This window comes from Bombina bombina, chromosome 7, assembly GCF_027579735.1.
Source record: "Bombina bombina isolate aBomBom1 chromosome 7, aBomBom1.pri, whole genome shotgun sequence".
Classification (NCBI taxonomy): Eukaryota; Metazoa; Chordata; class Amphibia; order Anura; family Bombinatoridae; genus Bombina; species Bombina bombina.
The window spans coordinates 636765843-636780757 of NC_069505.1; the positions used below are offsets into that span (position 1 = coordinate 636765843).

At 48.6% G+C, this 14915-nt stretch overlaps 1 protein-coding gene across 1 annotated transcript in view; it reads left to right on the forward strand.

Annotated features, from left to right (window-relative positions):
- Positions 1-14915, forward strand: part of AP2S1 (adaptor related protein complex 2 subunit sigma 1) — a 56369-nt gene that overhangs the window by 26511 nt on the left and 14943 nt on the right. Inside the window, exons 3-4 of the mRNA XM_053688810.1 lie at positions 4310-4423; positions 4819-4878. Of these exons, the coding sequence (XP_053544785.1) occupies positions 4310-4423; positions 4819-4878 (174 nt within the window). The remainder of the gene's footprint in view (positions 1-4309; positions 4424-4818; positions 4879-14915) is intronic.

Here is a 14915-nt window from a genome sequence, read left to right on the forward strand (position 1 = left end):
TTATTTACCTACATCCTATACATATCCCACTCCCTCGTGTTATTTACCTACATCCTATACATATCCTGCTCCCTCGTGGTATTTACCTACATCCTATACATATGCCGCTCCCTCGTGTTATTTACCTACATCCTATACATATGCCGCTCCCTCGTGTTATTTACCTACATCCTATACATATGCCGCTCCCTCATGTTATTTACCTACATCCTATACATATCCTGCTCCCTCGTGGTATTTACCTACATCCTATAAATATCCTGCTCCCTCATGTTATTTACCTACATCCTATACATATCCCTCTCCCTCGTGTATCTGTAACCTATTATTTACCTACATCCTATACATATCCCGCTCCCTCGTGGTATTTACCTACATCCTACACATATCCCTCTCCCTCGTGTATCTGTAACCTATTATTTACCTACATCCTATACATATCCCTCTCCCTCGTGTATTTGTAACCTGTGTTATTTATCTACATCCTATACATATCCTGCTCCCTCTTGTGTCTGTAACCTGTGTTATTTACCTACATCCTATACATATCCCGCTCCCTCGTGTTATTTACCTACATCCTATACATATCCTGCTCCCTCGTGTTATTTACCTACATCCTATACATATCCTTCTCCCTCGTGTTATTTACCTACATCCTATACACACTTCTACTCCATCACAAGTCTGATTTATGCCTCTGCACATTTTGCCGGGATCCCTATGGTTAAGCTGATCTTATCTGTCTCATATCTACACTGTGACTCAGTACCCAGCTCCTTTATGTTATAGTATAACATCTGGTCAGCATTCCCCAGCATAAATAGAAGGCTTCCTTAGACCATGTGCCATTTCTATTTGTGTTCTCAAATGTTCAGAAATAACTTTACACGAGACAACCAACCTCACACTTAATCCAACTTCAATGCCTTTTTCTTCTTTGCTCTCTTAGTTCAGGAATTTCAAGATCATCTACCGCCGATACGCCGTCTGTAACCTGTGTTATTTACCTACGTTCTATACATATCCCGCTCCCTCGTGTTATTTACCTACATCCTATACATATCCCGCTCCCTCGTGTTATTTACCTACATCCTATACATATGCCACTCCCTCGTGTTATTTACCTACATCCTATACATATCCCGCTCCCTCGTGGTATTTACCTACATCCTATATATATCCTGCTCCCTTGTGTTATTTACCTACATCCTATATATATCCTGCTCCCTCGTGTTATTTACCTACATCCTATACATATCCTGCTCCCTTGTGTTATTTACCTACATCCTATACATATCCCGCTCCCTCGTGCTATTTACCTACATCCTATACATATCCTGCTCCCTCGTGTTATTTACCTATGTCCTATACATATCCCGCTCCCTCATGTTATTTACCTATGTCCTATACATATCCCGCTCCCTCATGTTATTTACCTATGTCCTATACATATCCCGCTCCCTCATGTTATTTACCTATGTCCTATACATATCCCGCTCCCTCATGTTATTTACCTATGTCCTATACATATCCCGCTCCCTCATGTTATTTACCTATGTCCTATACATATCCCGCTCCCTCGTGCTATTTACCTACATCCTATACATATCCCGCTCCCTCGTGCTATTTACCTACATCCTATACATATCCCGCTCCCTCATGTTATTTACCTACATCCTATACATATCCTGCTCCCTCGTGTTATTTACCTATGTCCTATACATATGCCACTCCCTCGTGTTATTTACCTACACCCTATACATATCCTGCTCCCTCGTGTTATTTACCTACATCCTATACATATCCTGCTCCCTCGTGTTATTTACCTACATCCTATACATATCCTGCTCCCTCGTGTTATTTACCTACATCCTATACATATCCCGCTCCCTCGTGTGTCTGTAACCTGTGGTATTTACCTACATCCTATACATATCCCGCTCCCTCGTGTGTCTGTAACCTGTGGTATTTACCTACATCCTATATATATCCTGCTCCCTCGTGTTATTTACCTACATCCTATACATATCCTGCTCCCTTGTGTTATTTACCTACATCCTATACATATCCCGCTCCCTCGTGCTATTTACCTACATCCTATACATATCCTGCTCCCTCGTGTTATTTACCTATGTCCTATACATATCCCGCTCCCTCATGTTATTTACCTATGTCCTATACATATCCCGCTCCCTCATGTTATTTACCTATGTCCTATACATATCCCGCTCCCTCATGTTATTTACCTATGTCCTATACATATCCCGCTCCCTCATGTTATTTACCTATGTCCTATACATATCCCGCTCCCTCATGTTATTTACCTATGTCCTATACATATCCCGCTCCCTCGTGCTATTTACCTACATCCTATACATATCCCGCTCCCTCGTGCTATTTACCTACATCCTATACATATCCCGCTCCCTCATGTTATTTACCTACATCCTATACATATCCTGCTCCCTCGTGTTATTTACCTATGTCCTATACATATGCCACTCCCTCGTGTTATTTACCTACACCCTATACATATCCTGCTCCCTCGTGTTATTTACCTACATCCTATACATATCCTGCTCCCTCGTGTTATTTACCTACATCCTATACATATCCTGCTCCCTCGTGTTATTTACCTACATCCTATACATATCCCGCTCCCTCGTGTGTCTGTAACCTGTGGTATTTACCTACATCCTATACATATCCCGCTCCCTCGTGTGTCTGTAACCTGTGGTATTTACCTACATCCTATACATATCCCGCTCCCTCGTGTGTCTGTAACCTGTGGTATTTACCTACATCCTATACATATCCCGCTCCCTCGTGTGTCTGTAACCTGTGGTATTTACCTACATCCTATACATATCCCGCTCCCTCGTGTGTCTGTAACCTGTGGTATTTACCTACATCCTATACATATCCCGCTCCCTCGTGTGTCTGTAACCTGTGGTATTTACCTACATCCTATACATATCCCGCTCCCTCGTGTGTCTGTAACCTGTGGTATTTACCTACATCCTATACATATCCCGCTCCCTCGTGTGTCTGTAACCTGTGGTATTTACCTACATCCTATACATATCCCACTCCCTCGTGTGTCTGTAACCTGTGGTATTTACCTACATCCTATACATATCCCACTCCCTCGTGTGTCTGTAACCTGTGGTATTTACCTACATCCTATACATATCCCGCTCCCTTGTGTGTCTGTAACCTGTGGTATTTACCTACATCCTATACATATCCCGCTCCCTCGTGTTATTTACCTACATCCTATACATATCCCGCTCCCTCGTGTTATTTACCTACATCCTATACATATCCCGCTCCCTCGTGTTATTTACCTACATCCTATACATATCCTGCTCCCTCGTGTGTCTGTAACCTGTGTTATTTACCTACATCCTATACATATCCCGCTCCCTCGTGTGTCTGTAACCTGTGTTATTTACCTACATCCTATACATATCCCGCTCCCTCGTGTTATTTACCTACATCCTATACATATCCCACTCCCTCGTGTGTCTGTAACCTGTGGTATTTACCTACATCCTATACATATCCCGCTCCCTCGTGTTATTTACCTACATCCTATACATATCCCACTCCCTCGTGTGTCTGTAACCTGTGTTATTTACCTACATCCTATACATATCCTGCTCCCTCGTGTTATTTACCTACATCCTATACATATCCCGCTCCCTCGTGTATCTGTAACCTGTTATTTGCCTACATCCTATACATATCCTGCTCCCGCGTGTTATTTACCTACATCCTATACATATCCCACTCCCTCGTGTGTCTGTAACCTGTGTTATTTACCTACATCCTATACATATCCACCTCCCTTTTGTTATTTACCTACATCCTATACATATCCCACTCCCTCGTGTGTCTGTAACCTGTGTTATTTACCTACATCCTATACATATCCCACTTCCTCGTGTGTCTGTAACCTGTTATTTACCTACATCCTATACATATCCTTCTCCCTCGTGTTATTTACCTACATCCTATACACACTTCTACTCCATCACAAGTCTGATTTATGCCTCTGCACATTTTGCCAGGATCCCTATGGTTAAGCTGATCTTATCTGTCTCATATCTACACTGTGACTCAGTACCCAGCTCCTTTATGTGACAGTATAACATCTGGTCAACATTCCCCAGCATAAATAGAAGGCTTCCTTAGACCATGTGCCATTTCTATTTGTGTTCTCAAATGTTCAGAAATAACTTTACACGAGACAACCAACCTCACACTTAATCCATCTTCAATGCCTTTTTCTTCTTTGCTCTCTTAGTTCAGGAATTTCAAGATCATCTACCGCCGATACGCCGGGCTGTACTTCTGTATCTGTGTAGATGTGACAGACAATAACCTGGCTTACCTGGAAGCCATACACAACTTTGTGGAGGTGAGAAACCCGTGAAGTAGGCGCACGCGCAGAGTAGCCACTGATATGCAGGGAGGAGTCACTTGTAGGGTATAGTGGGGATCAGGTGGGATCAGGTAACGTTTTGTGCACAAGGCAGTAAAGATGGTGGTGCCTATGTGTACAATGACGCAATATACTCTTTATGCCCAGAGTATCAGCTAAGGTACCAGGGGATGTCTTGGTTTTACATAAACACACAGATCAAGAGAAAAGTGAATATTTTATATCTGATCTTATTTTAAAACTCAAGAAAAAGTGCTAATCTGAGCTTGGCTTTTATCATGTAGTGTTGATTTCATCTCTCCTGAGCCGCGGCGTAATGTTCAGTGTCTTGCTGACCATGGTTTATTTATTGTTTGTTTGTGCATCCTCAGGTCCTGAATGAATATTTCCATAATGTGTGCGAGTTAGATCTAGTATTCAACTTCTACAAGGTAATGACTGCTCATGACCTCTTGCTGTCTCTCCTCCGTGTTCTGTAGACTTCCTGCTGTCTCTCCTCTGTGTTCTGTAGACCTCCCGCTGTCTCTCCTCTGTGTTCTGTAGACTTCCTGCTGTCTCTCCCCTGTGTTCTGTAGACTTCCTGCTGTCTCTCCTCTGTGTTCTGTAGACTTCCTGCTGTCTCTCCTCTGTGTTCTGTAGACTTCCTGCTGTCTCTCCTCTGTGTTCTGTAGACTTCCTGCTGTCTCTCTCCTGTGTTCTGTAGACTTCCCGCTGTCTCTCCTCTGTGTTCTGTAGACTTCCTGCTGTCTCTCCTCTGTGTTCTGTAGACTTCCCGCTGTCTCTCCTCTGTGTTCTGTAGACTTCCTGCTGTCTCTCCTCTGTGTTCTGTAGACTTCCTGCTGTCTCTCCTCTGTGTTCTGTAGACTTCCCGCTGTCTCTCCCCTGTGTTCTGTAGACTTCCTGCTGTCTCTCCTCTGTGTTCTGTAGACTTCCTGCTGTCTCTCCCTGTGTTCTGTAGACTTCCTGCTGTCTCTCTCCTGTGTTCTGTAGACTTCCTGCTGTCTCTCCCCTGTGTTCTATAGACTTCCTGCTGTCTCTCCCCTGTGTTCTGTAGACTTCCTGCTGTCTCTCCTCTGTGTTCTGTAGACTTCCTGCTGTCTCTCCTCTGTGTTCTGTAGACTTCCTGCTGTCTCTCCCCTGTGTTCTGTAGACTTCCTGCTGTCTCTCCTCTGTGTTCTGTAGACTTCCTGCTGTCTCTCCCCTGTGTTCTGTAGACTTCCTGCTGTCTCTCTCCTGTAGACTTCCTGCTGTCTCTCCCCTGTGTTCTGTAGACTTCCTGCTGTCTCTCCCCTGTGTTCTGTAGACTTCCTGCTGTCTCTCCCTGTGTTCTGTAGACTTCCTGCTGTCTCTCCCCTGTGTTCTGTAGACTTCCCGCTGTCTCTCCCCTGTGTTCTGTATACTTCCTGCTGTCTCTCTCCTGTGTTCTGTAGACTTCCTGCTGTCTCTCCCCTGTGTTCTGTAGACTTCCTGCTGTCTCTCCTCTGTGTTCTGTAGACTTCCTGCTGTCTCTCCCTGTGTTCTGTAGACTTCCTGCTGTCTCTCCTCTGTGTTCTGTAGACTTCCCGCTGTCTCTCCTCTGTGTTCTGTAGACTTCCCGCTGTCTCTCCTCTGTGTTCTGTAGACTTCCTGCTGTCTCTCCTCTGTGTTCTGTAGACTTCCTGCTGTCTCTCCTCTGTGTTCTGTAGACTTCCTGCTGTCTCTCCTCTGTGTTCTGTAGACTTCCCGCTGTCTCTCCTCTGTGTTCTGTAGACTTCCCGCTGTCTCTCCTCTGTGTTCTGTAGACTTCCTGCTGTCTCTCCCCTGTGTTCTGTAGACTTCCTGCTGTCTCTCCTCTGTGTTCTGTAGACTTCCTGCTGTCTCTCCTCTGTGTTCTGTAGACTTCCTGCTGTCTCTCCTCTGTGTTCTGTAGACTTCCTGCTGTCTCTCTCCTGTGTTCTGTAGACTTCCTGCTGTCTCTCTCCTGTAGACTTCCCGATGTCTCTCCCCTGTGTTCTGTAGACTTCCTGCTGTCTCTCCTCTGTGTTCTGTAGACTTCCTGCTGTCTCTCCTCTGTGTTCTGTAGACTTCCTGCTGTCTCTCCCCTGTGTTCTGTAGACTTCCCGCTGTCTCTCTCCTGTGTTCTGTAGACTTCCTGCTGTCTCTCCCCTGTGTTCTGTAGACTTCCCGCTGTCTCTCCTCTGTGTTCTGTAGACTTCCTGCTGTCTCTCCCCTGTGTTCTGTAGACTTCCCGATGTCTCTCCCCTGTGTTCTGTAGACTTCCTGCTGTCTCTCCTCTGTGTTCTGTAGACTTCCTGCTGTCTCTCCTCTGTGTTCTGTAGACTTCCCGCTGTCTCTCCTCTGTGTTCTGTAGACTTCCTGCTGTCTCTCCCCTGTGTTCTGTAGACTTCCTGCTGTCTCTCCTCTGTGTTCTGTAGACTTCCTGCTGTCTCTCCTCTGTGTTCTGTAGACTTCCCGCTGTCTCTCCTCTGTGTTCTGTAGACTTCCTGCTGTCTCTCCCCTGTGTTCTGTAGACTTCCCGCTGTCTCTCCCCTGTGTTCTGTATACTTCCTGCTGTCTCTCTCCTGTGTTCTGTAGACTTCCCGCTGTCTCTCCCCTGTGTTCTGTAGACTTCCTGCTGTCTCTCCTCTGTGTTCTGTAGACTTCCTGCTGTCTCTCCCCTGTGTTCTGTAGACTTCCTGCTGTCTCTCCTCTGTGTTCTGTAGACTTCCTGCTGTCTCTCCCCTGTGTTCTGTAGACTTCCTGCTGTCTCTCCTCTGTGTTCTGTAGACTTCCTGCTGTCTCTCCCCTGTGTTCTGTAGACTTCCCGCTGTCTCTCCCCTGTGTTCTGTAGACTTCCTGCTGTCTCTCCTCTGTGTTCTGTAGACTTCCTGCTGTCTCTCCTCTGTGTTCTGTAGACTTCCTGCTGTCTCTCCTCTGTGTTCTGTAGACTTCCCGCTGTCTCTCCTCTGTGTTCTGTAGACTTCCTGCTGTCTCCCCTGTGTTCTGTAGACTTCCTGTTGTTTCTCCTCTGTGTTCTGTAGACTTCCTGCTGTCTCTCCTCTGTGTTCTGTAGACTTCCCGCTGTCTCTCCTCCTGTGTTCTGTAGACTTCCCGCTGTCTCTCCTCTGTGTTCTGTAGACTTCCGCTGTCTCTCCTCCTGTGTTCTGTAGACTTCCCTGCTGTCTCTCCTCTGTGTTCTGTAGACTTCCCGCTGTCTCTCCCTCTGTGTTCTGTAGACTTCCCGCTGTCTCTCCCCTGTGTTCTGTAGACTTCCTGCTGTCTCTCCTCTGTGTTCTGTAGACTTCCTGCTGTCTCTCCTCTGTGTTCTGTAGACTTCCTGCTGTCTCTCCTCTGTGTTCTGTAGACTTCCCGCTGTCTCTCCTCTGTGTTCTGTAGACTTCCTGCTGTCTCTCCTCTGTGTTCTGTAGACTTCCTGCTGTCTCTCCTCCTGTGTTCTGTAGACTTCCTGCTGTCTCTCCTCTGTGTTCTGTAGACTTCCTGCTGTCTCTCCTCTGTGTTCTGTAGACTTCCTGCTGTCTCTCCTCTGTGTTCTGTAGACTTCCCGCTGTCTCTCCTCTGTGTTCTGTAGACTTCCTGCTGTCTCTCCCCTGTGTTCTGTAGACTTCCTGCTGTCTCTCCCCTGTGTTCTGTAGACTTCCTGCTGTCTCTCCCCTGTGTTCTGTAGACTTCCCGCTGTCTCTCCCCTGTGTTCTGTAGACTTCCTGCTGTCTCTCTCCTGTGTTCTGTAGACTTCCTGCTGTCTCTCCTCTGTGTTCTGTAGACTTCCTGCTGTCTCTCCTCTGTGTTCTGTAGACTTCCCGCTGTCTCTCCTCTGTGTTCTGTAGACTTCCCGCTGTCTCTCCTCTGTGTTCTGTAGACTTCCTGCTGTCTCTCCTCTGTGTTCTGTAGACTTCCCGCTGTCTCTCCCCTGTGTTCTGTAGACTTCCCGCTGTCTCTCCTCTGTGTTCTGTAGACTTCCCGCTGTCTCTCCTCTGTGTTCTGTAGACTTCCCGCTGTCTCTCCTCCGTGTTCTGTAGACTTCCCTCTGTGTTCTGTAGACTTCCTGCTGTCTCTCCCCTGTGTTCTGTAGACTTCCCGCTGTCTCTCCTCCGTGTTCTGTAGACTTCCCTCTGTGTTCTGTAGACTTCCCTCTGTGTTCTGTAGACTTCCTGCTGTCTCTCCTCTGTGTTCTGTAGACTTCCCGCTGTCTCTCCTCTGTGTTCTGTAGACTTCCCGCTGTCTCTCCTCCGTGTTCTGTAGACTTCCCTCTGTGTTCTGTAGACTTCCCGCTGTCTCTCCTCTGTGTTCTGTAGACTTCCCGCTGTCTCTCCTCCGTGTTCTGTAGACTTCCCTCTGTGTTCTGTAGACTTCCCGCTGTCTCTCCTCCGTGTTCTGTAGACTTCCTGCTGTCTCTCCTCTGTGTTCTGTAGACTTCCCGCTGTCTCTCCTCTGTGTTCTGTAGACTTCCTGCTGTCTCTCCTCTGTGTTCTGTAGGACTTTCCTGCTGTCTCTCCTCTGTGTTCTGTAGACTTCCTGCTGTCTCTCCTCCGTGTTCTGTAGACTTCCGCTGTCTCTCCTCTGTGTTCTGTAGGACTTCCTGCTGTCTCTCCTCTGTGTTCTGTAGACTTCCTGCTGTCTCTCCTCTGTGTTCTGTAGACTTCCCGCTGTCTCTACCTCTGTGTTCTATAGACTTCCTGCTGTCTCTCCCCTGTGTTCTGTAGACTTACTGCTGTCTCTCCTCTGTGTTCTGTAGACTTCCTGCTGTCTCTCCTCTGTGTTCTGTAGACTTCCTGCTGTCTCTCCTCTGTGTTCTGTAGACTTCCTGCTGTCTCTCCTCTGTGTTCTGTAGACTTCCCGCTGTCTCTCCCCTGTGTTCTGTAGACTTCCCGCTGTCTCTCCTCCGTGTTCTGTAGACTTCCCTCTGTGTTCTGTAGACTTCCTGCTGTCTCTCCCCTGTGTTCTGTAGACTTCCCGCTGTCTCTCCTCTGTGTTCTGTAGACTTCCTGCTGTCTCTCCTCTGTGTTCTGTAGACTTCCTGCTGTCTCTCCTCTGTGTTCTGTAGACTTCCTGCTGTCTCTCCCCTGTGTTCTGTAGACTTCCTGCTGTCTCTCCCCTGTGTTCTGTAGACTTCCTGCTGTCTCTCCTCTGTGTTCTGTAGACTTCCTGCTGTCTCTCCCCTGTGTTCTGTAGACTTCCTGCTGTCTCTCCCCTGTGTTCTGTAGACTTCCTGCTGTCTCTCCTCTGTGTTCTGTAGACTTCCTGCTGTCTCTCCTCTGTGTTCTGTAGACTTCCTGCTGTCTCTCCCCTGTGTTCTGTAGACTTCCTGCTGTCTCTCCTCTGTGTTCTGTAGACTTCCTGCTGTCTCTCCCCTGTGTTCTGTAGACTTCCTGCTGTCTCTCCTCTGTGTTCTGTAGACTTCCCGCTGTCTCTCCTCTGTGTTCTGTAGACTTCCTGCTGTCTCTCCTCCGTGTTCTGTAGACTTCCTGCTGTCTCTCCTCTGTGTTCTGTAGACTTCCTGCTGTCTCTCCTCTGTGTTCTGTAGACTTCCTGCTGTCTCTCCTCTGTGTTCTGTAGACTTCCTGCTGTCTCTCCTCTGTGTTCTGTAGACTTCCTGCTGTCTCTCCTCTGTGTTCTGTAGACTTCCTGCTGTCTCTTCTCTGTGTTCTGTAGACTTCCTGCTGTCTCTCCCCTGTGTTCTGTAGACTTCCCGCTGTCTCTCCTCTGTGTTCTGTAGACTTCCCGCTGTCTCTCCTCTGTGTTCTGTAGACTTCCTGCTGTCTCTCTCCTGTGTTCTGTAGACTTCCTGCTGTCTCTCCTCTGTGTTCTGTAGACTTCCTGCTGTCTCTCCTCTGTGTTCTGTAGACTTCCTGCTGTCTCTCCTCCTCCGTGTTCTGTAGACTTCCTGCTGTCTCTCCTCTGTGTTCTGTAGACTTCCTGCTGTCTCTCCTCCGTGTTCTGTAGACTTCCTGCTGTCTCTCCTCTGTGTTCTGTAGACTTCCTGCTGTCTCTCTCCTGTGTTCTGTAGACTTCCTGCTGTCTCTCCCCTGTGTTCTGTATACTTCCTGCTGTCTCTCCCCTGTGTTCTGTAGACTTCCTGCTGTCTCTCTCCTCTGTGTTCTGTAGACTTCCTGCTGTCTCTCCTCTGTGTTCTGTAGACTTCCTGCTGTCTCTCCTCTGTGTTCTGTAGACTTCCCGCTGTCTCTCCCCTGTGTTCTGTAGACTTCCCGCTGTCTCTCCCCTGTGTTCTGTAGACTTCCCGCTGTCTCTCCTCTGTGTTCTGTAGACTTCCCGCTGTCTCTCCCCTGTGTTCTGTAGACTTCCTGCTGTCTCTCCCCTGTGTTCTGTAGACTTCCTGCTGTCTCTCCTCTGTGTTCTGTAGACTTCCCGCTGTCTCTCCCCTGTGTTCTGTAGACTTCCTGCTGTCTCTCCTCCGTGTTCTGTAGACTTCCTGCTGTCTCTCCCCTGTGTTCTGTAGACTTCCTGCTGTCTCTCCTCTGTGTTCTGTAGACTTCCTGCTGTCTCTCCCCTGTGTTCTGTAGACTTCCTGCTGTCTCTCCCCTGTGTTCTATAGACTTCCTGCTGTCTCTCCCCTGTGTTCTGTAGACTTCCTGCTGTCTCTCCCCTGTGTTCTGTAGACTTCCTGCTGTCTCTCCCCTGTGTTCTGTAGACTTCCTGCTGTCTCTCCTCTGTGTTCTGTAGACTTCCTGCTGTCTCTCCTCTGTGTTCTGTAGACTTCCTGCTGTCTCTCCTCTGTGTTCTGTAGACTTCCTGCTGTCTCTCCTCTGTGTTCTGTAGACTTCCCGCTGTCTCTCCTCTGTGTTCTGTAGACTTCCTGCTGTCTCTCCTCTGTGTTCTGTAGACTTCCTGTTGTCTCTCCCCTGTAGACTTCCTGCTGTCTCTCCTCTGTGTTCTGTAGACTTCCTGCTGTCTCTCTCCTGTGTTCTGTAGACTTCCTGCTGTCTCTCCTCTGTGTTCTGTAGACTTCCTGTTGTCTCTCCTCTGTGTTCTGTAGACTTCCTGCTGTCTCTCCCCTGTGTTCTGTAGACTTCCTGCTGTCTCTCCTCTGTGTTCTGTAGACTTCCTGCTGTCTCTCTCCTGTGTTCTGTAGACTTCCTGCTGTCTCTCCTCTGTGTTCTGTAGACTTCCTGCTGTCTCCCCTGTGTTCTGTAGACTTCCCGCTGTCTCTCCTCTGTGTTCTGTAGACTTCCTGCTGTCTCTCCTCTGTGTTCTGTAGACTTCCTGCTGTCTCTCCTCTGTGTTCTGTAGACTTCCTGCTGTCTCTCCTCTGTGTTCTGTAGACTTCCCGCTGTCTCTCCCCTGTGTTCTGTATACTTCCTGCTGTCTCTCCCCTGTGTTCTGTAGACTTCCCGCTGTCTCTCCCCTGTGTTCTGTAGACTTCCCGCTGTCTCTCCCCTGTGTTCTGTAGACTTCCTGCTGTCTCTCCTCTGTGTTCTGTAGACTTCCCGCTGTCTCTCCCCTGTGTTCTGTAGACTTCCTGCTGTCTCCCCTGTGTTCTGTAGACTTCCTGCTGTCTCCCCTGTGTTCTGTAGACTTCCTGCTGTCTCTCCTCTGTGTTCTGTAGACTTCCTGCTGTCTCTCCTCTGTGTTCTGTAGACTTCCCGCTGTCTCTCCTCTGTGTTCTGTAGACTTCCTGCTGTCTCTCCTCTGTGTTCTGTAGACTTCCTGCTGTCTCTCCTCTGTGTTCTGTAGACTTCCTGCTGTCTCTTCTCTGTGTTCTGTAGACTTCCTGCTGTCTCTCCTCTGTGTTCTGTAGACTTCCCGCTGTCTCTTCTCTGTGTTCTGTAGACTTCCTGCTGTCTCTCCTCTGTGTTCTGTAGACTTCCTGCTGTCTCTCCTCCGTGTTCTGTAGACTTCCCGCTGTCTCTCCTCTGTGTTCTGTAGACTTCCCGCTGTCTCTCCTCTGTGTTCTGTAGACTTCCTGCTGTCTCTCCCCTGTGTTCTGTAGACTTCCCGCTGTCTCTCCTCTGTGTTCTGTAGACTTCCTGCTGTCTCTCCCCTGTGTTCTGTAGACTTCCCGCTGTCTCTCCCCTGTGTTCTGTAGACTTCCTGCTGTCTCTCCCCTGTGTTCTGTAGACTTCCTGCTGTCTCTCCCCTGTGTTCTGTAGACTTCCCGCTGTCTCTCCCCTGTGTTCTGTAGACTTCCCGCTGTCTCTCCTCTGTGTTCTGTAGACTTCCTGCTGTCTCTCCTCTGTGTTCTGTAGACTTCCTGCTGTCTCTCCTCTGTGTTCTGTAGACTTCCCGCTGTCTCTCCCCTGTGTTCTGTAGACTTCCTGCTGTCTCTCCCCTGTGTTCTGTAGACTTCCTGCTGTCTCTCCCCTGTGTTCTGTAGACTTCCTGCTGTCTCTCCTCTGTGTTCTGTAGACTTCCTGCTGTCTCTCCTCTGTGTTCTGTAGACTTCCTGCTGTCTCTCCTCTGTGTTCTGTAGACTTCCTGCTGTCTCTCCTCTGTGTTCTGTAGACTTCCCGCTGTCTCTCCTCTGTGTTCTGTAGACTTCCTGCTGTCTCTTCTCTGTGTTCTGTAGACTTCCTGCTGTCTCTCCTCTGTGTTCTGTAGACTTCCCGCTGTCTCTCCCCTGTGTTCTGTAGACTTCCTGCTGTCTCTCATCTGTGTTCTGTAGACTTCCTGCTGTCTCTCCTCCGTGTTCTGTAGACTTCCTGCTGTCTCTCCTCTGTGTTCTGTAGACTTCCTGCTGTCTCTCCTCTGTGTTCTGTAGACTTCCTGCTGTCTCTCCTCTGTGTTCTGTAGACTTCCTGCTGTCTCTCCCCTGTGTTCTGTAGACTTCCTGCTGTCTCTCCTCTGTGTTCTGTAGACTTCCTGCTGTTTCTCCCCTGTGTTCTGTAGACTTCCTGCTGTCTCTCCCCTGTAGACTTCCTGCTGTCTCTCTCCTGTGTTCTGTAGACTTCCTGCTGTCTCTCCCCTGTGTTCTGTAGACTTCCCGCTGTCTCTCCTCTGTGTTCTGTAGACTTCCTGCTGTCTCTCTCCTGTGTTCTGTAGACTTCCCGCTGTCTCTCCCCTGTGTTCTGTAGACTTCCTGCTGTCTCCCCTGTGTTCTGTAGACTTCCTGCTGTCTCTCCTCTGTGTTCTGTAGACTTCCTGCTGTCTCCCCTGTGTTCTGTAGACTTCCTGCTGTCTCTCCTCTGTGTTCTGTAGACTTCCTGCTGTCTCTCCTCCTGTGTTCTGTATACTTCCTGCCCCTGTCTCTCATCTGTGTTCTGTAGACTTCCGCTGTCTCTCCTCCGTGGTTTCTGTAGACTTTCCTGCTGTCTCTCCCCTGTGTTCTGTAGACTTCCTGCTGTCTCTCCCTCTGTGTTCTGTAGACTTCCCGCTGTCTCTCCCTTGTGTTCTGTAGACTTCCTGCTGTCCTCTCCTCGTGTTCTGTAGACTTCCTGCTGTCCTCTCCCTCTGTGTTCTGTAGACTTCCCGGCTGTCTCTCCTCTGTGTTCTGTAGACTTCCTGCTGTCTCTCCTCTGTGTTCTGTAGACTTCCTGCTGTCTCTCCTCCTGTGTTCTGTAGACTTCCTGCTGTCCTCTCCTCCAGTGTTCTGTATACTTCCTGCTGTCTCTCCCTGTGTCTGTAGACTTCCTGCTGTCTCTCCCTCTGTGTTCTGTAGACTTCCTGCTGTCTCTCCTCCTGTGTTCTGTAGACTTCCCCGCTGTCTCTCCTCTGTGTTCTGTAGACTTCCTGCTGTCTCTCCTCCTGTTTTCTGTAGACTTCCAGCTGTCTCTCCTCTGTGTTCTGTAGACTTCCTGCTGTCTCTCCTCTGTGTTCTGTAGACTTCCTGCTGTCTCTCCTCTGTGTTCTGTAGACTTCCTGCTGTCTCTCCTCTGTGTTCTGGTAGACTTCGCTGTCTCTCCCTCTGTGTTCTGTAGACTTCCTGCTGTCTCTCCTCTGTGTTCTGTAGACTTCCTGCTGTCTCTCCCCTGTGTTCTGTAGACTTCCTGCTGTCTCTCCTCTGTGTTCTGTAGACTTCCTGCTGTCTCTCCTCTGTGTTCTGTAGACTTCCTGCTGTCTCTCCTCTGTGTTCTGTAGACTTCCTGCTGTCTCTCCTCTGTGTTCTGTAGACTTCCTGCTGTTTCTCCCCTGTGTTCTGTAGACTTCCTGCTGTCTCTCCCCTGTAGACTTCCTGCTGTCTCTCCTCTGTGTTCTGTAGACTTCCTGCTGTCTCTCCTCTGTGTTCTGTAGACTTCCTGCTGTTTCTCCCCTGTGTTCTGTAGACTTCCTGCTGTCTCTCCCCTGTAGACTTCCTGCTGTCTCTCCCCTGTGTTCTGTAGACTTCCCGCTGTCTCTCCCCTGTGTTCTGTAGACTTCCTGCTGTCTCTCCCCTGTGTTCTGTAGACTTCCTGCTGTCTCTCCTCTGTGTTCTGTAGACTTCCCGCTGTCTCTCTCCTGTGTTCTGTAGACTTCCTGCTGTCTCCCCTGTGTTCTGTAGACTTCCTGCTGTCTCTCCTCTGTGTTCTGTAGACTTCCT